Raw genomic sequence first — 23,301 nt, forward strand, 5'->3', positions numbered from 1 at the left:
AGATAATGAATTTCCTCTTTAATTCGCTTCTACCTTGCCGCCTGTCTTGCCCGCATTGCTCATACAATTTCTGAAGAGATCGTTGGCCTTCTTTTACAGCATTCTAACTGTTTGCCTTCTTCCTTCTTCTTCTGATGCCATAACCCAACTCTCTCCACCTAATTTCACGTCAGCCAAGCAACAATGACATACCCAGCTTGCTTTCTTCTCTCGGTTTTGTTTTGTGCGGCTAATTCAAATTTTCAATTTCATTTTCAAAATTTCAATTCTTCCGTTTAGAGGAAACGGAGTCCGTCAATCTTATTTTTTTCTTTCGTCAAACGTTGACGTTTTTTTCCTTCAACGCAACCAGTTGACGTGGCTTATTTTGCTCCATTCCTTGAAGCTTGTGAGGGGACCGTTCAGGAGCGGTCCTCAGTATCCGATCCATTGCACTATCAACAGTCTTTTTCTTTTAATAAGTTTCTTTGTTTTGGTAAGTGGGAGGTCCCATCCCTCCTACCTCACCACCTAACCCAATTCTTCCTCTTAACTATCAATAGTTATACTTGACTTTAACAATCAAATTAGTTCAGTTTTCTATATGTATTCTTTGTTGTCCTGAGAGAATCAATGTTGTGTCCATCTTTGTCCTTTTTTTTTTGTCATTTTCACAAACAAGTGATAAACGTTTTCTCCTACATACAAAAGGGTAAATTTGGAAGAAAAAAGTGTGTCAGTACATTTTTTTCATTTTTTAAGGCCTTTATTTCTAAAAAGGGTTGAAATTGTTATCAAATTTGTCAATCAAGGGGAGGGCAGCATAATTTCTAATATTTACGTGAAATTGTCAAAAACCTCAAGGGAGGTTTCGGAAATTCCCCTATTTTCAATTTCCTTCTTATCTTGTATATATTATATCGCTACAATATATTTTTCTAGAAAATTTTTGAAAAGTTGCAAACCAAATGAAACATTGTATTATATGCTTGGACAACTTTATGCATGGGTTTTGTTATGTGCATTGCAATGGTGCATATTTTGTGTGTATTAATGGTATAATCAAGTGGAATGACTACTAATTATAGAGTGTGGACAATTTAGAACAAAAAATAGTTGCATGGGGCAAAAATATGTTATTTGTTTAATTTAGTGGCTAATAGGGATTTTCACCATTTCTTTTATCTTCTTAATTCCTAACTCAGTTATCAAAGATGGAATTCTTTGAGGTACTTGGGAAGAATTAGAACAAGCTAAGAAAAAAAGAGAATAATACCATCGATACAACATTAATGAATCAACGATTATGAAATCAAAGGCAAAAGTGGTTGAGTTGTCATTGACAAATATATTGGATAAACGTCATACCCGGTCATCTTTTATGTTACTATATATTTGTCCTTTCACCAAGTTTGGCACCCGTTTTTTTTTTTTAAAATGTATATAGAAGGGTTCGAACTGAAATCTTTTACTTGTATTCCGAAACCATTCAGCCCATTCCTCTCCAATTTTGGCACCACTCTAGTTGTTAATTAATTATCAAAGGTTCTTTTTCAAGTACAACAAACATTCTTTTTAAGTGCAAAAAAAAAGAAAAAAGAAAAAAGGGGGCAAAATAGAAAATGCCTAAACTTTTAGGTTCATTTGCTGCAATTAACCCTCCAATAGATTCTGAATCTGAAAAGTTTCCAGTCTCCTTTTGTCTTTTTATTCAGAACAACCCTTTCCACCTCATTATAGTCAAAAAACAGAGAGAGAGAGAGAGAGCGCTCTGGGGACTGAGTAGCTGTAGGGAGCAATCAGTCTTGACTCTTGAGAGACTCTCCTCTTCAGCTTCCAATTTTCCATCATGGGCTCTTCCAAAACTGCGAGCGACGGTGTTCTCTTGCCTGAACGACGCCGTGTGGGGTTGTTGTACGACGAGAGAATGTGCAAGCACTTTGACGCCACAGACCATCCTGAGAACCCCAATCGCATCCTTGCCATTTGGAACAAGCTCGAATCCTTTGGCATCCATCAAAGGTCCTTCTTTATCATGCATGCTACTGTATATTGATATGTGTTTACGGTGTATGTGTTTTTCTTTTCTTTCTTTTTTTTTTCCATTTTTTGTGCAGGATTTATGTTTTTGTTTGTGTATAATCTGTGATTTTTTTTAAAGTCTTTTTTACGTTTATAAATTACGGAGAGGGTTTCAGCTATGTGAGGTATTTGAATGTAGGTAGAAAATTAGGAGAAATTAGTTCCCCTTTTTTTTTTTTTTGGGGGCACCCAAGTGAATATTATAATTGATATGGGCTTTGGATGCAGGTAATGATCCAACTGGGCATAGAGTAGAAGCTATGGTACTTGCCAAAAAATTTTTTTAAAAAAAGAGGGGATAGTAGCTATGGTTGCTATAGAATTTGTTCAAATAATAATCGGGGTTCTTGCAGGGAGAAATATAAAATTGGGGCTTGATGAAAAGGAGGCAGGGGTTTTGATGGGAAACGTTTACACCACCGACCTCCCCTGCCTTTTTACCTCTTCAAGATTGAAAACAAGTTTGAATTTGAATACCGTTTCTTTTTCAAATGGGGACCAAGAAAGACCATGCTTTTACTTTATAGTTCACCTTTAATTCTCTTTTTCATTTTTTAAGATTTATTTTTTTATTTGGTTATTTACTTAGTGAAGAAGCTTGCTTGAAATTTTTTAGGGATCTTTAGAAGATTAACTTTTCTTGGTTGGAAAGCTGTCTGAGTATTTTTGTCTGTTGGTTATTTTCAGATGTGTTATTTTGAATGCAAAGGAAGCAGAAGATAAACATATAGCTTTGGTTCACACCAAAAGTCACGTTGATTTCATTAAGAATATAAGTTCTCAAAAGTTCGGTTCAAAATGGGATAGGATTGCTGCAAGATTCAATTCTATTTATTTCAATGAGGGATCATCTGAAGCTGCCTATCTTGCTGCTGGCTCTGTTGTAGAGGTAAGATCAATTGTCTGAAAACTACTTATGTATGTTTCACAATATGATGGCTGTCATTTGGCTTAAACATTTTGAAGAAGCCTGACACACTGAAAAAAAATGTAAATTAAAATGAATGCTCAGACTAGGCAACACAAATCAAATCTCTACCCATGTGGTTGTATTCTTATTTTGCCTTGCATATCATTCATGTAGGAAAATTTTGGTAGAAAATTAATATTATCACCCCCTAATTAAGTAAATAATTGTCCTTTGATTGCTCTGGGTATTTATTTAACAGTTCATTTTGAGTTGTTTCAAGCAATTCTTTTTTTTTCTATTTCATAAACCTTTTATGCTATGATTATTTTGAGAATGTAAAGTTTCCTTCCAGTTCTAATATTGTAAATTTATAGTCAATAAAACTTCTAAAGTTTTGCAGTTATTATTACACCATCAAGGACTTAGTCGGTGAAAGTAGTTGCTTGGCTTACTTCTGCTTTTTGCTGATAGGTGGCTGAGAAAGTTGCCAAAGGAGAACTAGATTCTGCATTTGCTATTGTTAGGCCTCCTGGGCATCATGCAGAAGCAAATGAACCGATGGGATTTTGTCTGTACAACAATGTTGCTATTGCAACTAGTTTTCTCTTGAATGAAAGAGTGAGAACTAGTTTTTGTTAAAGGCCTCTATATCTAGTCATATATCAGAGCATTGTGGATTTTAATTTTTGAAATAGTCATGTATTCATTTTTCTCTTGCTCTTATCTGTTAATGGTGCCATATCAGACAGAGCTGGGCATCAAAAAAATTCTGGTTGTTGATTGGGATGTTCATCATGGAAATGGTACTCAAAAGATGTTCTATAAGGATTCTCGAGTACTATTCTTTTCTGTGCACAGGTATGTGGAAATTTAACTCCTAATGGTTTTAATATTTCATTCCTATGAAACATACGTAATCACAATCAACTTTTTAATTATCCAAAGGGAAAATGATCGGTTTCATCCTTCACATTTCACAAAAATATTCTTTTCGTCCCTCACTTTTAAAATGAAGCAATTTCTTCCTTGACATTTAAAAACTAAAATTATTACATCCCTGAACCCAAATTTCAATCTGAATCAAACCATCAATCAACCTGATTACAAATTTTGGGGGTGTAATTGGTAGATCACTTGGTTAACTTAACTTGATATTCATGTAAAATTTAATGAACCTAAAAAGAAAAAAAAAATTATAATATAAAAAAGAAAGATTAATCTTTTCTACATTATCATTGTATATACTGACAGTTTTATGTACCGCCATATCATTTTAATTTAAATTTAAACACCAAATTTTATATTTATGATACACATCTAGATTCGCAAGCGGATATACTAACGGTGCATGAAAAGATTTATAAAAAAAAAACTCTACTATTCCAAGACAAAGAATGGCCTTTTATGTTATAATTTTTATTTTTTTGGTTTAATAAATGCCATGTGAATACGATGAAGTTGACCGAATGATCTATCAATTCTATTTTCGAAATTTATTACTGGGTTATTGGATGGTTTGATTCAGATTGAAAATTAGGTTCAGGGATGTAATAGCTTTAATTTTTAAATTTCAAGGACGAATTTGCTTCATTTTAAAAGTGAGGGACAAAAAGAATATTTTTGCGAAATGTGAGGGATGAAACAGGTCATTTTCCCTTATCCAAATATGTGACTAAGAACCGTCCATGATTAGATTGTTAAATCAGTGAATGTTCTTTCCTTTTGAGTTCAATTTTAGTTCCTATAAACATAAGGAAGGAAGACTTTAGGAGTAAAATATCTGTGTTAGTATTAGCTTTATGCTCATAAGATGCTGCATGATACAAAACATTGGTGTCTGGGATGGACCACTAAAAACACAGATCTAGATCACCACTGCTAATTGTCTACTCTTTTACCTAAAATTCTTAGAATAACTTGTACCAGTAAGAGATTTTTAGAATAACTAGCACCAATAAGAGATTTTTTAACTAGTAATTATTTCCAGGCGATGTCAGTACAGATAGTAATTTGGGTCAAAAACAGTCAACAGATATAAATCCACTAATTTCTGGCGTTAAGTGCTCAACCATTATTGTTCTTTCCTTTTCATGTGTATGAACGCAGAAATAAGCTTTGTCTTTGTAGTTTTGAAGTGTAATACTTGGACTCTGAAATATTGAGTTGTATGAAGTTAACAGTTGATCTGACATCATCTTTGAGTTGGTTGTCTTATTGAATTGGTTGCTTGAAACTTTGACTCGATTAGGCATGAATTTGGGTGTTTCTATCCTGGTGGTGATGACGGATCGTATGTAATGATTGGGGAGGGACCAGGTGCTGGATATAATATAAATGTTCCTTGGGAGAATCGTAGCTGTGGTGATGCAGACTATCTTGCTGTTTGGGACCATATACTAATTCCTGTTGCCAAGGCATTTGACCCTGACATGGTTATTATTTCTGCTGGTTTTGATGCAGGTTAGCTAAGAAAGTGCCAAGCAAATTTCTTTTGGATGCTTTGGCCCCTGTGATTTTGTTTAAACATATGCTTTCTTATCTTTTTCCTTCCTGAAAGAAGGAATTGTCTATAGATAGTTCTTGTTTATACGAATCAACTGTTTGTCTTGTTGAGGTTAGCTGAAGGATGGTCATACACTATGGCTATGGATCGCATAGTACAGCCACTATTTACTTCCAAGCATGCACATGTTGCACTCGATTGAAAATTTGTTTTCCAGATCTATAAATGGACATTTTTTCTTAGAAGATTTAGTGAAGGCTGTACTGTTTGTCCATAGAAATAGTCCAACAGTAGTCACTGTTACATCTATTATAGTTTCTGTGACTGGCAATTGCATGAGCACATGTGATTATTGCTGGTCATCTTAACTTTTTAAGAAAAATTCAAGCTCTCTCACCCCCACCCACAAAAAAAAAAAAAACAAAAAAAGTCATCTTTCTTAGTTTAACTTTATATGGTGAGTTAATTTCCATATAATCCTCTAACAAACATGTCCCATCAGGCTCATTGATGATCCTAAATATATGTTTGTTCTAATTGAACAGCCGTTAATGATCCTCTAGGCGGCTGCTGCGTTAGTCCATATGGGTATTCCATCATGTTGAGCAAGGTTTGTTTTGGATGCATACAAAATCTTACCTGCCCCTTTCGCTTGAATTTTCCCTTAGTTGATACAGTTCATCTTTACGATGTAGAATGTTGAATTTTTTTTCTTGATTGCTATATGTAGTTAATGGAGTTTGCCGAGGGTAAGATTGTCATGGCACTGGAAGGAGGATACAACCTTAAATCTTTAGCAAATTCAGCTCTAGCTTGTGTCCAAGTGTTGCTAGGTGACAAGCCAATAGTCAGATCTTTGCAGGCAGATCCATTTGAATCAACATGGCGAGTGCTAGAAGCGGTACCGCAGTCTTTTAGTGCTATTTTATTGATCCATAATTTCACTGCATTAAAATTTACTAACTCAAGTGAAATCTGACTTGTCCTTTGATTTTCTAAGTTTTGCACTGCATAAGGCATGATTATGTGGTTTCTAGGTTCGTGAAGCATTAAGTGCATTTTGGCCGATCTTCGCTAAGAAGTTACCTGAGGAATTAACCAGTAAGAGGACATCTCTAATCCTGGTGAGATATCATTCCTTTGTTCCATTCTTATAACATATTTTTACAATACGGTTTTTCCTTTCAGCCTAGAGATTAACAAGCTTATGGTTCTATTGCCCTTAAATCCATTATGCACTCCAATGGTTTCATATTCTTGTGCTAAACAATGTGGCATGAAAAATGTTCTCGTCTTTTGTTTGTCTTTGATTCCATGAGGGCCTGTATTTAGCATACTCTTTCTTTTTTCAGTCAACTTTCTTGCAAGGAATTTCTTTCAATCATCTTGCTTTGCAGTGCTGGAAACAGTGTGGAAATAAAGAATCTTGTGTATAATTCTGTTGAAGCTTAGGTTCTTAAGGAAACCCTGATGTAAAGTCGTAAAAGTGGTCTAAAAAAGTAAAATTCCTCGAAGCATAAGAATGATGTTATTAACCGTAGGAGTCTGGAGGAAAAGATAAATCCATTACAGCATAGCCCTAATTTTCCTTTGACTTTCAATTAGCAATAACGTGGGCACACAATGTTAGCCGTGATTTTCTTAAGTTCTGTTTCAACTTTATTCTCCCCGTACAGTTGACAAGCCGCCTCTACATGATTATTAAAGCAAGCTCGTTGAGAACAAGAATAAACATTAGCACGTGCAAGTGGATTTGCTTTCTTTGGGATATCTACTTGTTAGTCACATATTTGTTTTGTGTTTTTTGTGAAAATGATACCATAGATAATCAGATATTGTACCTTTGTTTTCTTGAAATGCTACACTTGTTAAAACCTTGACATGTAAATATTACATAAATTAGTAAATTTCCATAGTAAGATCTTTCCCCTTACTGAAATTTGCTACCACTATGATCTCATAAACATAGAAATGGTTGTCCATTTGGTATTTCTCGACACCCATCATTGCAGAATGTTTCTCAAACTCTGAGGGACCACAAGAACCTTGATGAACTTAAGTCAAAATCTACGTAAAAAGTATAGTAACTAATATTGCTGTAATTTGAATAGTCATTGTAAATTGGGAGGAGACTGACTGTAGTCTATGAAATACATATATTCCCTTGATGCTGTTCTTTGGTAGGTGTTGGAAAAGAATCAAAGAGATTTTATTAATTCTGTATCTTCCTACAATTCATTCTAATCTATATATACAATTTTCTGGTACACTAAACAAGGAAAGTCTACATCTAATTCCCTTAATTTTGGTGACAGCTTATTCACCCTGATTTCCTAATTTACCTAAAATATCTCCTAAGATTACTCATTCAAGATTCCTACATTCACCCTGATTTCCTCCACTAATTTATCTCCTAAGATTACTCATTCAGGATTCCTACACTCCCCCTCAAGCTGGTGAATACAGATCTTCCATTCCCAGCTTGACAACACTCTCATGAAACATGTTGCTACACAGTCCCTTTGTCATCACATCTGCAAGTTGAAGTCCTGTCGGAACATATGGAGTACAAATCAGTCCACTTTCTAGCTTCTCTTTAATAAAGTGCCTGTCTATCTCTATGTGCTTCGTCCGATCATGTTGCACTGGGTTGTGAGCTATACTTATAGCAGATTTGTTATCACAGTATAGCTTCATCGGTTTGCTCCATTGAATCCTCAAGTCTTCTAGGATAATTTTAACCCACAATAATTCACATACCCCTGCTGCCATAGCCCTGAACTCTGCTTCAGCGCTTGACCTTGCTACCACACTTTGTTTCTTGCTTCTCCAGGATATTAAGTTTCCTCCAAGAAATGTACAATATCCCGAAGTTGATCGCCTGTCGACTGGAGACCCTGCAAAGTCTGCATCTGTGTAAACTGCCAGATCAATTTCAGGACCTTTTTTGAATAGAATTCCCTTCCCTGGATGTGCCTTTAAGTAATGAAGCACTCGATAAACTGCTTGTAGATGAGCTGCTCTAGGATCATGCATAAACTGACTAATAACACTGACTGAGTAAGCTATATCTGGCCTAGTATGTGCGAGATAAATGAGTTTCCCAACAAGTCTTTGGTACATCTCTTTGTCCACTGCTGTATCTCCATGAGCCTCACTTAATTTGTGATTCTGCTCAATGGGAGTTCCAACTGGCTTGCTCGCTGTCATGCCTGTTTCCTTGAGCAGGTCCATAACATACTTCTGTTGAGAAATAAAAATTCCCTGCCTTGATCGAGCCACTTCAATTCCCAGAAAATACTTCAATTTTTCTAAATCCTTTATTTCAAATTCCTTGGCTAGGCACCACTTCAAAGTTTTCTTCTCTACTTCATCATTTCCTGTCACTATAATATCATCTACGTATACAATCAAAACAGTAACTCCCCCGAAGGCTGAATGCTTGATGAACAGGGTATGATCTCCTTGACTTTGCTTGTAACCATTAGCTATCATTACCTTGGCAAATCGTCCAAACCAAGCACGTGGGGATTGTTTCAGCCCATATAATGCCTTTTTTAACCGACAAACCTTGTTCTTGTCAACCCCACTGAATCCCGGTGGAATGCTCATATAAATCTCCTCTTCTAACTCTCCATGAAGAAAAGCAGTCTTCACGTCGTACTGCTGTAATTCCCAATCAAAATTAACAGCCAAGGATAGCAGAATTCTTACTGTATTCATCTTTGCTACCGGAGCAAACGTTTCCCGATAATCTACTCCATATGTCTGTGTGTATCCTTTCGCGACTAACCTTGCCTTGTAGCGCTCTAAGGACCCATCTGCTTTAAACTTTACTGCATACACCCACTTACAGCCCACTACTTTCTTGTTCTTTGGTAAATCAACTAATTCCCAAGTCCCATTCTTCTCTAATGCATCCATTTCTACTTCCATAGCAAGTCTCCATTCTTTCTTTGATAATGCTTCAGACAATGAGCTAGGAATAGAGACTGTGTTTAAGGTGGAAAGGAAGCTTTGATGGCTTGGGGAAAACTTCTCAAAAGACACAAAGTGAGACAATGGGTATAGGGGTCTTTTGGTGCATTCTCGGGGTTTTTTCCTTACAGCAATAGGTAGATGTAGGTCCTGGTCAGGGCTAAGAGGCTCAGGACAAGGTGATTTAGAGCTGGAAGAATGGTCGGTCGGTGGTGTAGAATTCAGATTTGATTCACTCATTGTTACCTCATTCCCGGAGCTTGGTTTAGAGGATTGTTCTTGCCTTGTAACCACGATGGGATCTCCTTTCCTTGCATACACTTGGTCAAACCGGAACCAGTCATAGATTTTACGATCTTCCTTTTTTTCTTCTACCACATCAGATTGAAGAATTGACTCTTGGAATTCAGATTTGGATGACTCAGATGTGGACAACTCTAAGGAGGGAAATTTTAACTCCTTATCTTCAAGTGTATCTAACTCCCCCTGAAGATAAGGAGTGATAAAATAGGGCTTATTTTCAACAAATGTAACATCTGCCGAGACATAGAGTTTTCTAGTAGGTGGATGATAACATTTGTAACCCTTTTGAGTAGATGAGTACCCCACGAAGACACACTTAAGAGCACGATGATCTAACTTCCCACGATTATGACTATGGACATGAACAAAGGAAGTACATCCAAAAACTCGAGGAGTGAGATTAAAGGAAGATCGAATATCGGGGTAGAATTTGGATAGATTCTCTAGTGGACTTTGAAACCCCAAGACCCTGGAAGGAATTCTATTTATGACATAAGTTGATGTGAGTACAGCTTCTCCCCAATATGCTTTTGGCACACTTTGTTCAAACAGTAAGGCTCTAGTGCACTCAAGAAGATGTCGGTTTTTCCGTTCTGCCACTCCATTTTGTTGTGGAGTGGTAATACAGGATGATTCATGTATGATTCCTTCTTTTTGGAAAAACAGACTCAAGGTTTGATTGAAATAATCACGAGCATTATCTGAACGAAAGTGTTTTATCTTGGTGCCAAATTGATTTTGAATCATTGCATGAAAAACAGGGAAAATATGACTCAAATCAGACTTATTTTTGAGTAAATAGATCCAAGAGACTCTTGTGCAGTCATCGATAAATGTGACAAACCACTTAGACCCTGAGATGTTTGGAATAGTCGATGGCCCCCAAATATCACTATGGATTAAAAAGAAAGGAGAAGACGATCGTTTATTATTGATAGGAAATGGTACACGAGTGTGTTTGGCATACTCACAAATATCACAATGAAAAGACTGAACATCAAATCCCTTGAACAAGGAGGGAAACATTATTTTTAGTGCAGAAAAAGACACATGACCTAGACGTCTATGATGTAACCAGATGATATCCTTATTGGAGGGTGAAGACAATGTGGACAGGGCAGATTTACTAAATTCTGGTTGACTTGATGTATCCAAGTAATAGAGTCCATCATGCTCCTTAGCTAGTCCAATCCTCTTCCCCGAGCCCCGGTCCTGGAAGTCACAACAGGATTCATCAAATATAACAGAGCCAGCTAGATCTTTGGCAAGTTTTTTTACAGAAACCAAATTTGTAGATAATTGAGGAACATGAAGAACATTTTTAAGAATCAAATTTGGAGTAACTTGGACATCTCCGATACCTGCCACAGTGGTTGTAGTACCATCTGTAACAACAATCTTTCTATTGCTAGGACAGGGGTTATAGGTTTTGAATTTATTTGAAATATGAGTCATATGGTCCGTAGCACCAGAGTCAAGAATCCAGACATTCCTAAGCTCATTGCCTAAAACACTAAACGCAAAAGAGACTAGAGCCTTACCTGAAAGTGTCAATGAACACATACCCGGATTCCTTGATTGAGAATTGTTAGTTGCTGGTTTGTCAACTGTCTCTAACATACTTTTAAGCTTCTCAATTTCCTCCATACTAAACCCTCCAAGCACTTGAGTTGGATCTTGAACCGACATATGAGCGTGCCTTTGCTGGCCACCTTTCTGTCCCCATTCACGAGTGGGTGGTTTCCCATGTAGTTTCCTGCATTGATCTATGGTGTGTCGTGGTTTCTTGCAGTATGTGCACCACAACTCCTCCCGATTCTTCTGGCCACTTGTTTGATTGGTCTTGTCTGCAGCAACCTTGTTCAATACCAACCGCTGAGGTTTGGAACTTAAAAGGGCTGAATTTTCTATTGAAGGTAGTTCTAACATAATACCCCTGCGACTTTCTTCTCCACGTACCTGGGATATTGCTTCTGTTAAAGAGGGAAATTCTGGCCTGCCCAGAATTTGAATTCGTACAAGATCGAATTCAGAGTTTAGGCCAGCCAAAAAATCATAAACTCGATCTCTTTCTATAAACTTCTTGATAAACACTGCACATTTGCTACAGTTCAAATCAAGTGTCCTGTAATAATCCAGTTCCTGCCACTGGTTTTGCAAAAAATTGGCATATTCCGTCACTGTTTTTGTCCCTTGTTTTGCTCCAGTTGTCTTGGTCTTGATGTCATAGATAAGAGCTGCATCATTAACCTTGGAATATGTCTGATGAAGGGCATCCCAAATTGCCTTTGCTGTAGGAAGAAACATACATGTATCGCTGATTTCAGGAATCATGGAATTCCATAACCAAGACATGATCATTGAATCCTCTTGTTCCCATGCTTCAAACCCCGCCGTTTCACTATCCGGTGCTATTTCCAATAGATGACTCAACTTTCCTTTTCCTTTTAGGAATGTTCGAACCAATTGAGACCACTTCAAATAATTTTTTCCATTCAGTCTATATGTTGCCTGGATGTTTTGAAGCTCTGTTATGTTCCGTGCACTTTGTTCTTCTTCCACAGTTGAAGACAATTGCCGCGTTGAGGATGTAGCATCCGCCATGATTGAATAGAAAAAAAAATGTATAGTAAAAGGAACAGCAATGAAGGCTGGAGAGAATAAGAAAGGAACCAGCAATTAAGGCTGGAATTGACAAGAAGCAAAGGTGGTATTTTTCCCAGAACCCTAGACGGTCTCTGATACCATGTTGGAAAAGAATCAAAGAGATTTTATTAATTCTGTATCTTCCTACAATTCATTCTAATCTATATATACAATTTTCTGGTACACTAAACAAGGAAAGTCTACATCTAATTCCCTTAATTTTGGTGACAGCTTATTCACCCTGATTTCCTAATTTACCTAAAATATCTCCTAAGATTACTCATTCAAGATTCCTACATTCACCCTGATTTCCTCCACTAATTTATCTCCTAAGATTACTCATTCAGGATTCCTACAGTAGGCATTACATATTTAGAGTAGTCATCCAATAACTAGATCTCCTCAAGGTATTCCTTTGAATTGGCATCATGGACAAAAGCTTAATGAAACAGAAATATAATTACAATTGCGTAGAGCCTGAAAGTTTTCTTGAAGAACTTTATGTGAGATGCCTCATGCTGTTAACTATTAAGTCTCTAAAATGAAAATAATATGCACAATGCTCAAATATGTGCTTATTACATGAATCCTAAGGTTGTTGATGGACTACAAAGTGAAACTGCGAAGGGAAGAAGGAAAAGAAATCTTCTAAAAGGAATAAACATGTTCTAAAATTAAAACAAACAAGGAAACAGAATATAGCATATGAGGTTGAATTGTTTGGCTAGGTTTCCTTGTCCATATTGTTAATATGCAATGCTGCTACAATGGCATTGGAAACTACTATATCTCTTTTGTATTTTCTTTTTCCAGCATATTTATGATATAAATGATATCCTGTTCCAGATCCCTTGTTCTGATTCTGAAGATGAATATGACAATGGTCCTAATACAACATCAGAAGATTATGAGGCAGCTATTGAGCATGTTATAGAACCACTCCAGAATTTGGAAGTTGATGATGGTCATTGTACTGAACTTACAAATGGCCCTAATACAACATCAGAAGATTATGAGGTAGCAATTGAGCATGTTATAGAACCACTTCAGAATTTGAAAGTTGAAAATGGTCATGGTACTGAACTTACAATCAAATCTTTGTTTTCAAAGTACCTTTCTACCAGATCCTTGTCACTGAAATTTACTGAATGCAGATCAAACTATAGCTTTTTCTTCCAGCTGGAGATCAGAACTTTCTAAGATAGATATCTGGTATGCTACTTATGGATCAAATATGAGAGAATCAAGGTTCCTTTGCTATATTGAAGGTGGACAGGTGGAGTACTTTGTCACAAGCTTCTATATTTCTTTGCTGCAACTTTTTGCTTTTGTATTAGGTAGTCGCCTTTGTAGTTTTCTCATGAAAACGTGCATTGAATCTTGTGTAACTGACATAAATTTGTTTACCTTCTAGTTTGCACTTTGTCATTCTTTTTTTTTTTCTGGACCTATACTGTTCAACCCATGGCATAGTAGTCTTGTTGAATTGTCTCCATATCTATCCAAAATCTGAGCATTTGTGCCATTATGTATGCTTTTTAGATGACGTGCAGGCTGAAGCTTCTGAGTGAAATTATTTTGTAATTTCAGATTTCATCAATTTTGTAAAGAGAAAACAAATGAATGCAAAGAGTATTCCACATTGAAATTAATTATTGTGGCATATTGCCAATCTTGTAACTCTGTGTAGTCTGCCTTGTTCTATTTGCACAGTCTTTCTTTGAATTTAGCTTCTTACCTTTCACTTTGGACTCCCTATTGGTTCCATGACTTCCAGGTGGAAGGAATGCAGAAGCAATGTGTTGGTTCAGTGGACAAAAGCCCACCCAAAGAGAGTTGTTGGAGGACTTTCCCTCATCGTTTGTTCTTTGCTCGTGACTATACTGCTACTTGGGGTCCTGGAGGGGTTGCTTTTCTTCATCCTGAAAGTAACAGTGAAGATAAAGCTTACCTGCGCTTGTACAGGATAACGTATGTGTGCCTCTTCATGTCCTATAATCATTTTTTTTTATGTCCTTCAAGCTGCAGAGCATTAAGTTTGTTAATATTAAGAGAACAGATGCCAACTTTCCATAAAACTCTGTTTTGGCTTTAGCATCCATTTGTGGGAAGCTGTTTTGCAATATTTTTGATTCCAATGTGTTTCAGACTTGAGCAGTTCAATGACGTCTTGGTTCAGGAGAATATCCTAAGCTCCAGAACAGGTCCATTGTTTGGTTTGAAAGACCTACAATCTATTGAAGACAAAAAGTGCATATCTATAGAGGCTATTAAGGTAAATCTGCATGATTTTATGTTCCTAAATACAGTTTGTACAACAGACAATAAATAATAGCATCTGAGTACTACTTTGCTTTTATTAGCTGCTTGACGTGCACTTGGTGCTTGAGGTTTTGAAAAAGATGAATTTGAGATTACATGAAGATGAAGATATTGATCATTTGCACGGTTGTATGATTCTGAGTCCTGCTAGACTGCACACATAATTTCACATGAGATTTTGAATTAACCACGTTCGAACAATGTGTCTGTTTTCCTCTCTCTTCTCTTTTTTACCTCTTTCACCACATGAATGAGATGGCTCTTCGGTCATCACCCCCACCATAATGCCATTAAGGCAGCTGTCCACCATCAAACCAGAAGGGTAGGGCAAGAGAGGAGGAGAAATGGAAAGGGAGCACTGAAAAAAGGAGGACTGAGCTAATGTGTTGGGGCACAAGAGCCAAATAAAAAGGAACAGAGCTTGTGTATTGGGGAGACAAAGGGAAACTTACCTAATTATTTCTTTCTCAGTTTCTTGTGTCCTGAAACAGCAGAAAGCAGACAGTAATTCTATTGTGTGAAATAGCTCATTTGAAGGTATCCAAGCTCATGTTACTTTTTGTCTATTAGATGTCAGAAAAGTAAAAATATTTTCATTCTTGTTTTGACCAAGACGGTTCAAGAAGTAGTCAAGTTGATTATGGCGTTTGATTGACCCAATGTGACTTGTCGAACAAGGGTAGGTTTTGGAAACTGCATTATAGCCAGATCATCAAACCTTAGCTTTAAATTATTTTCCTGTATAAAAAATTGCTAAGTTGCCTTTTTAATTTGGTTTAGTTGTTTTGAGTAATTTTTAACTTGAAGAGTGTGCATTTTTTCTTTTTCTGTAATTTGTTTTATTTTTCCTTGTATTTTAGATTTTAGTGATGCTGTTTCCTATCTTCTGGTGCGGGGACTAACAAGCAGTTCCATTATCTACATATACCCTTTATAGCTATAAATTCCTTTCTCTTTTGGTAATTAAGTCAATCATGTGACAACATGAATATAACACTAAAAATGGGACTAATTACCTTCAGAATATCCTAGCGAACAAAGCAATTTGAAATTTGAAAGTCTTGCATATAAATAATTTATCCTCTCATGGCTAAAATTCTAGGTTTATGAACTCTTCCCTTGTGCGCATGAATCAATTGAAGGTATCAACTTGTTTCTCTAACTTTGTGGTGTTTTTCATCATATAGAAAGGCTGGTATCACAATGTCCTTTACTTGGGTAAGGAGGACGACTTACCAGTTATAACAATGACGTAAGTTCATTTGCATCTTTAAATTATATTGTTCTTTCAACCTATTTGCTGTTCTTCCCAACGTATTTCTATTCAACTGACCAGAGTTTGATCGGCAACCTCACATCATTGCTTTCCATTCAGGTGCACCCTCTATAGTGTAGACAATTTCAAATCTGGGAAGTTTCCGATGTGTGCTCCAGGCAGAGGCTATGCCAACACCTTGATTAAGGGACTTGTAGAAGGAAACAGGCTCTCTAATGAGGAAGCTGTGGCTTACATAGAGGAAGCATCTACCAAGAAATTGTGAATTCTACATCCTTGTTTTTGTTTGTACAGTCTTACGGCTATTCTGCATGCGAAGCCCTTTACTAGCGACGCCCCATGGCTTCCAATGATTATTGTTCACAATGGAACCAGGCAAATTAAGCCATGTACCATTATTATGCTTGGGAGCAGTTAATCATGTTTATATGGCTGTTCTGTAGATGCAAGTTTGAATGACAAATTCTGTGCTCGAAGAAAACTTTCTTAATCTCTCTCTCATCTCTCTGAGGCATGCTCTCCTTTGATTTGTGTTCTTGCATTCTCTTCTCGCAGCAGATTTGCTTCTGGCTAAGAGTTTTAAATAGCACAAAATCTCACTTGGATAGTATTTGTATCACATTTGGTTTCTGTATTCCAGCAATTTTTCGTTTTATTACATAGCTTGTTCTGGCTGAGTACTTGTACTATCATACCACACATAATTATCTGATTAGTTCGCATCATGCTGATATAATCATGGTTCAAAGTCGCGGTCGCGGTTGCGGTCGCGGCCTGGATCGTTCCACATCGGTCTCAGCTTATCGATCGCGGTCTTGGCGAGACGTGAATTTGTGAAATATTTAATATTCTAAAAATTGTAAAAAATATGATAAACAAAAGTAATTAAAAAATTAGTAAAAATAATAAAAATTCAAGTTGACTCGGGATGATTCGGAGTGATTCGGTGTGATTCGACCGTTTTAACCTTTCACGGTGACGTCTCGGCCTGTCATGTATCTCGGAAACGTTTCGTCGCAGTCTCGTCTCGGGCTAGGCCGAGACGGAGACGACTCAGTCGTCTCAGTCTCGGCGTCTTCGAACCATGGATATAATACGCCAAGCGAAGACTTCAAAAATCCATCCGACAAGGTGGAAATTTGAGTTGGGTGCATTTCTGTGAGAGAAAAGTGTTAAGAAGAATGGATTTGAAACCTTATGGAAGGAATCAAAGAATGTGAGAGAGAAGTGCAAGGAAGGAATCAAAGAATGATTACAAAAGCGACGTTAATAAACCAGTTAAAGCGTTAATAAGATACTAGAGCAAGACCTGTTTTAAATAAATTTTGATATTGGAATATCTCAAGATATGTTCAAAATCAAATTTGCTCTTTCAACTAAGATCCATAAGTTTGGTAGATTCTTTTAATTGTTATCACAAGTCCTTGATGGATTTAAACAAAGTCATTGAAAATTACAAGCCCGTCCAAATTCTAGTGATGAGTGCAATGCTTTCAGTTTTATTCATTAGCTAATACACTGATAAGCATCAGTTCTGATTAACCGCAAATCATTGAGGTTAAATAGACATCCTGGAAGACTAGGCGAATTAACATGGCAATCAATTTCCAAAGTATCATACCATCATGATGAACAATGACGAGCTTAACTTATCCATTTGCTCACATTACAGGCATCCATCTGTTGAAAATCGACCCCAACTGACATTGAATAACATTTCATGAAAGAATAAGCTGAATAGCTTCGCAATCAATTTCCAAAGTGACGAGCATCATTCCATCACGAAGAACAAACAAGAATTGCTACATTTCTAGCTATCAAGGTCTTTCTGCCGACTCTGTAATTTCCTGTGGTATCTTATATTACTCGGATACAATCATCTAGGATATAACAACGGTAATTATTTTATAATTACCAAAATAATGACAAATATGAAGCCAAAAATGACGCCAAGCCCGTAGCTTGACACACTCAACACAGAAGATGCTCCAGAACTTTCATCTGGACTTTAATGTAGCATGACCCGTATCCCCTAAATGCCTATGTAGTTTATTTCTGTCAAGAAAATTTGAAATTAGGTTAACTCAAACATAGTCCAATCAAGTAAGAAAGTTTTTGAATGAAGAATAAAATTTGGCAACATGTATAGTCACCTTGATTCAAATTCTTCTCCACATTTCTCACACCGGTTGCTAATAACTTTGGTATTAGCCTGAGAAAAAGCATAAGAAAAACAATACATAATCAGTCAAAAAAAAGGTTTTTGAAAATAATCACAATCAATATTACACAAAATGCATCTTCTGACTAATGTTACTTTCTGGGATACTAAAAAAAAAATCAAATAATTTCATCTGTAACTACAATAGATTGAACTATTAGCCACAAAAGCATTTACACTAATGTCTCCACTCTAGCTAAGGATCCTGTGGGAAATCCTGCCAAGAGATTACTTTAGTCACTGCGACTTGGACTATTGGTGAAGGAGGGTACTTCATTCACCATTGACCACAACTACAAAATAAAGGCAACCTATTTGAAAAACCTCATATGATCATGCAACAAGAAGGATTGAGTATGAGTAATATGACTTTCCTCACACTGAACAGTTGTTCACCTAACAATGTCTAACACAAACTAGAAAATAAGCAGTACAAAATTAGACTAGAAACAAATGAAAACGTCATAGTACCTTCTTTTTCCTTCCTTTGGGTGCCTCTTTTGACTTGAAATTGCTGTCTGACTTTGCTGTCCCTTTCTTGTTAACAGCTTGTCTTGAAAGCTTATGACTCGTTTCTGATTCATCATCTTCTTTGCCTCTAGATTGAGTTTCAAGGAAAGAATCTGATGACGCCTCCTTCATGGTGTCATGATACCCATTATTCTCAGCTTCAACATGCGCTTCAGCTATCTCAGTTTGCGCTGCTTCCTCTAGAGTTCGTCCCCTTTGTTTCCTACCTCCCCTATTCCTTCTTGAACCCTTCATATTGTTATACGCCATGAAGTCCATCTCATTACTATCAACCTCGACTGGGATTTTATTTGAAGCACGCTTAGGCTTCTGATCCAAGCTTCCATTTTTCCGATTCTTCTGCCCAGAAACCATAGCTTCAAGATTACTAGCTTCATCATCATCTGATCGCATGTCAGATTGTAGTTCCTTCAAGCCAATCCCACTATCCCTATCAACCAAACCATCTTGTTCACTAGATTGCGCTTCATCATTGCCTTCTTCTCGAATTTCCATGGTGCTATTAAAATGATCCATTAGTTCATCCACCTCATCATCTGCTGATAAAAAGCCACTCTCTTCTGCGCCAACCTCATCTTCCTCCTCATATTCCTCACCCACTTCCTCCGTCTTCCCCTCTTCATATTCTTCATCTTCCTCAATAAATGTGTTCCGCAATTCTGCCACCTTTTCCTTGTGTTTTTTTGACTGCTCATGATTTTTCCATTGTTTATCACTCTTGAATTTCTTTCCACATGCAACACAATACAACTCCTTCCCATCCCCTTTCTTCTTCTTATCGTCATCAACTATCTCCTCAGTATCTTCATCCTCAATGTCTTCAACTTTAGCCCACTCAGGCTCCTCGTACTTCTTCGCTCTCTCAGCCTTTTGTCTCTCCAACTCCTTTTTCCTCTCCCTCTCTTCCTCCTTCCTCCTCTCCACCTCCTCGGCCCTTTTCATCTGCATATCTATGACCCTCTTATCCCTTTTTTTCACAAACTCAGCCAATCCCCTAACTGTGTCATTATACTCCCTCCGTGCTTTTTTCCTCAACTTTTTGTTTTCCTCCTCCATTACCCTTCTTGACTTCCTATTCGGCCCTGCCATTACATCATACTGATCTACCCAACAAAAGTCCATCAATGTCACAAACGCTAACCAATAATTATAAAACGCCGTAACCTGCATAAGAATCAATCACTAAATCAACAAAACCTCAATCTTGCCAAACTACAATTTCTAACCTCTAATTAAAAAAAAAAACTTAACAAAATTTCCAACATTTTAATAAATTGGATTAAAAAACGGAATCAAACATATCTCCAACGAGCAACTATAGAAACATCATCTTAAAATGAAGAATACAAGCATAAAGTTTCGGAATAATTGAAAAAGGAATCATGCCTGAGTATAATAGGAATCCAAATTTCCCATGACTGGAGCTTCCTTAGGGAATCCCAAGCCCAACTTCTTGGCAAAATTTAACTCATTTTGATAAATTTTATCAAAAACATCTCCATAAACCTTATAAAAACCCTTGCCGGAATCCGAATATCCAGAATAAACGGAATTGGAGAAATACGAAAAAAAGTTCGGAACATAGACGGAATTAGCCGAATTGCCGGTGGCCGGGGAGGAACTGGAAAACAGAATTTGAGAGCGGTGCGAGTCGTACCACGCGCGCTCCCGCGGGTCGGAGAGGACTTCGTAGGCGTTTACGAGCTCTTGGAATTGAGCTGTGGCTTCGGCTTCTGATAAGCCGGATTTTACGAGCTTGTCCGGATGGCGCTGAAGAGCAAGCTTCTTGTAAGCTGACCGAATTTCGTCGACGGAGCAGTCGCGGCTTAAGCCGAGGACTTCGTATAGGCATCGTTTTGGTTTCTCCGACGACGCCATTTTAGTTTCAGTTCGGACGATCGGTTGGAAACTAGGGTTTGGGATTGGGAAAGGCGGGGTATAAATTGGCTTGCAGTTAGGGGTTAAAGTGAAAGAGAGATAGTTTTCGTGGGTTTGATTAAGGTGATTTAAATATTTGAGGGGTTTATAGTAAAAAGACCGTTTTCGGAAGAACCGACCCGTGGAATTTGGTAGAATTCAAAAAAAGAAGGCGAAACGATGTCGTACGGACGGGATCAGTAAAGCGCTGTAGACCCATTTTTGTTTTTCAATCTTGCAAAAACTTGGCTGAACTCGGTCTGCGACCCCACTTGTAAACCCTATGGTTCTCAACAAGCCATGCCACCCTATTCAACCGGGTTTAACACTTTTTTTTGTTTGCCGTAATTCACTTTTGGCTGAAAATTATAATGCTCTGATTGTTTGACGGGAAAGTCATGTGCGAGAGTGTGTTTTGAGAAAAGTGAAGTGAAGTGAAGTAAGGTAAAGAAAAAGGAAATTAACTTTTCCAATGTATTTGGTTAACAAGAAAAATGATGCAAGAAGATTCAAATTTTTGTGTTTGTTAGTTGAAAAGTTACCAAAAAATTGGGTAGTGTGTTTGTCAATAAAAAATATTTAATATTGAATTTCTTCATTTTTGGTATAACATTTTGCATATTGGAGGAGTTGTTTACTTGAAAATTAATCACATTCTTTAACAATATATATATATATATTATGTTTGTGTAAGTTATTTAAAAAATATATAGACATAAAAAAGGAGCACAAAATGTAAAAGAAAAAAAATACTAATGTCATATAAATTCAATAAATTACTAATTCATTAATTGTTAAAATAAGAATAAAATGTCTAACAGCAAACCTATATTTTTTAGTGTAGATGAGAGGTCTCAAGTATCTCTTATTTACACTTTCTTCCCTTATACAAGTCAATCAATCCAATCCCTCCCCGTGCAACCCGGTTATTTGAATGATAAATTCTAATGTATCCTAATTTATATAGAAGTTGAGAATGGAGGAAATAGTTTAGAAAGAAAGGAGTTGTAAAAGAAATTCAATTAGTTGAAACTTTCCTGTAATTCACTTTCCTATCAATTTAAGTAGGAAAATTTTTATAGGAAAATGAATGACAGGAAAAATTTATGTGGCGGGTGCCATAAGTTTCTTGACAAACAAACATTTAAAACTTATAAGAAAGTTATTTTCCTTCACTTTCCTTCCCTTTTCTTGGCAGACAAACATTAACTAAAATGGGAGAGACAAGAAACACATAGCTTTTGGAGGAAGGAATCTCGATGTTCTTCGAATCTAATGCCTCTCCCCAAGCTCTCTCTCTCTCTCTCTCTCTCTGAAGAAGTTGAAGAGAGAGAGTTTTGGGCAAGTAGAACTACACAAATTTGATCCATTTCCATTCTACTGAATTTTCGGAAAAAATGACAAAGAGATGAACAGAGGGAGAAGATTGAATCATGATCAAAAAAATCAAAATTTACCTAACAAGATTGTTGGAAACTTCAATTCCCACATTCAAGAGATCTTTCCAAGTAAGTCTTGCAAAATTTTTTTCCAAAGTCTTGCAAAAAAGTACTACAGTAATTATTCTAAATAATATTTTAAATAATATTCTATCCAAACACACTTGCAGCATCATTTTTAAATTAGAAATTGAAAGGTCATTTGAACAGATCTAGTAATGGTGCATCGCATCTGCTAATAACAAGTTAATTTTTTGGTTTTGGTTTTTCTGTGAAATCTAAAGAAAATACTTATGCTACCTCCATTAAATCCATAAATAGTTGGTACACTTGTGTGTTTTTTTTTTTTCAACTGATGTTAGTGAAGATGAAGAAGATGAAGAAAATGAAGAAATTGGAAATCGGGTTTGGATGAAGACAGACAGTGGACAGGAATCATTGTGAAGAATCAGTTGTAAAAGGCTTTGGAAAATTTTGGTTCAATGGAGTTGGAGATTCTAAAGTTTTTTTTTTTTTTAGTATAAGTAGAAGGTTTCGGGAATCATTGTGTGACAAAAAAAAAAAGAAGATTCTAAAGATTTTTTTATTAGAGATCAGTGTAATTTTATCTGTATATTTGGTTTTATATTTGGGAGTTAATAAACTAGATGTGTACAATTTTGTGTTGAGATATTGATTTAGTTCATCATCGATATTGAACTATTTTTTGAAAAAAAATTGTGTGGTCTTCCTGGATATTAGCAGGAAGAACGAAACTTTTGTTTTGGAGAATAGAATGAATCAATGAATCTTCCATCGTGATGCTTCTTGAGTGGAGCAATGAAAGGTAACCATGGTTGGGGAGCTCACAAACAAAAAATTATTTTTTCTCATTAACAAGTCAAGAAAGTGACGTGACCAAATGAACACCATGCGGTTCACAGCTGGGTCCGTGGACCAGGTCCACCCAAGTATTTGCCTTTCTTTTAATTAGAGAAATGCAAAATTGGTAAAGAGTTTTTGTATAATGATCCTTTTTTTTAAGGACCATTTTACAAGAACTCTTTACCAATTTCAGGGGTATTGATTCTATTGAATGTCTAGCATAATTGAAATAGCAAGATGAATTATTGTCAACTTAATTGATTTTTACATTTTGATAGAATAAATGATAGAACGATTATAGATAATATTAATTATTAGCGAATTTATCAC

General features: G+C 36.5%; 2 protein-coding genes across 2 annotated transcripts; one reads left to right on the plus strand and one right to left on the minus strand.

The window, feature by feature from the left end:
- Window positions 1–1,737: 1,737 nt before the first annotated feature.
- On the plus strand, window positions 1,738–16,657 carry LOC113768338 (histone deacetylase 5). Its single transcript, XM_027312655.1, has 14 exons — window positions 1,738–2,001; window positions 2,749–2,950; window positions 3,443–3,589; window positions 3,717–3,829; window positions 5,220–5,431; window positions 6,020–6,084; window positions 6,205–6,375; window positions 6,512–6,598; window positions 13,248–13,476; window positions 13,556–13,677; window positions 14,179–14,372; window positions 14,550–14,676; window positions 15,911–15,975; window positions 16,099–16,657. Exons 1-14 carry the CDS (start codon window positions 1,829–1,831, stop codon window positions 16,262–16,264), a joined length of 2,073 nt encoding a protein of 690 aa, XP_027168456.1. The 5' UTR covers window positions 1,738–1,828; the 3' UTR covers window positions 16,265–16,657.
- Window positions 16,658–17,682: 1,025 nt separating this feature from the next.
- LOC113767435 (DNAJ protein JJJ1 homolog) lies at window positions 17,683–20,665 on the minus strand. Its single transcript, XM_027311538.1, has 4 exons — window positions 20,138–20,665; window positions 18,692–19,915; window positions 18,153–18,211; window positions 17,683–18,054 (listed from the first exon to the last, which is right to left on the minus strand). Exons 1-4 carry the CDS (start codon window positions 20,627–20,629, stop codon window positions 17,997–17,999), a joined length of 1,833 nt encoding a protein of 610 aa, XP_027167339.1. The 5' UTR covers window positions 20,630–20,665; the 3' UTR covers window positions 17,683–17,996.
- Window positions 20,666–23,301: the final 2,636 nt, after the last annotated feature.

The sequence above is a fragment of the Coffea eugenioides genome, chromosome 4 (assembly GCF_003713205.1).
Source record: "Coffea eugenioides isolate CCC68of chromosome 4, Ceug_1.0, whole genome shotgun sequence".
Taxonomy (NCBI): Eukaryota; Viridiplantae; Streptophyta; class Magnoliopsida; order Gentianales; family Rubiaceae; genus Coffea; species Coffea eugenioides.

Bases quoted from the DNA above. Each gene is read 5' to 3' on its own strand.
- LOC113767435 (XM_027311538.1), bottom strand. From the start codon at position 20,629: ATGGCGTCGTCGGAGAAACCAAAACGATGCCTATACGAAGTCCTCGGC. The intron at 18,212-18,691 runs GTACTATGACGT...GCTTTTTCTCAG, and splicing joins CCAAAGGAAGGAAAAAGAAG to GCTAATACCAAAGTTATTAG. The intron at 18,055-18,152 runs GTGACTATACAT...TTTTCTTGACAG, and splicing joins GGAGAAGAATTTGAATCAAG to AAATAAACTACATAGGCATT.
- LOC113768338 (XM_027312655.1), top strand. From the start codon at position 1,829: ATGGGCTCTTCCAAAACTGCGAGCGACGGTGTTCTCTTGCCTGAACGA. The intron at 2,002-2,748 runs GTCCTTCTTTAT...GGTTATTTTCAG, and splicing joins TCCTTTGGCATCCATCAAAG to ATGTGTTATTTTGAATGCAA. The intron at 2,951-3,442 runs GTAAGATCAATT...TTTTGCTGATAG, and splicing joins CTGCTGGCTCTGTTGTAGAG to GTGGCTGAGAAAGTTGCCAA.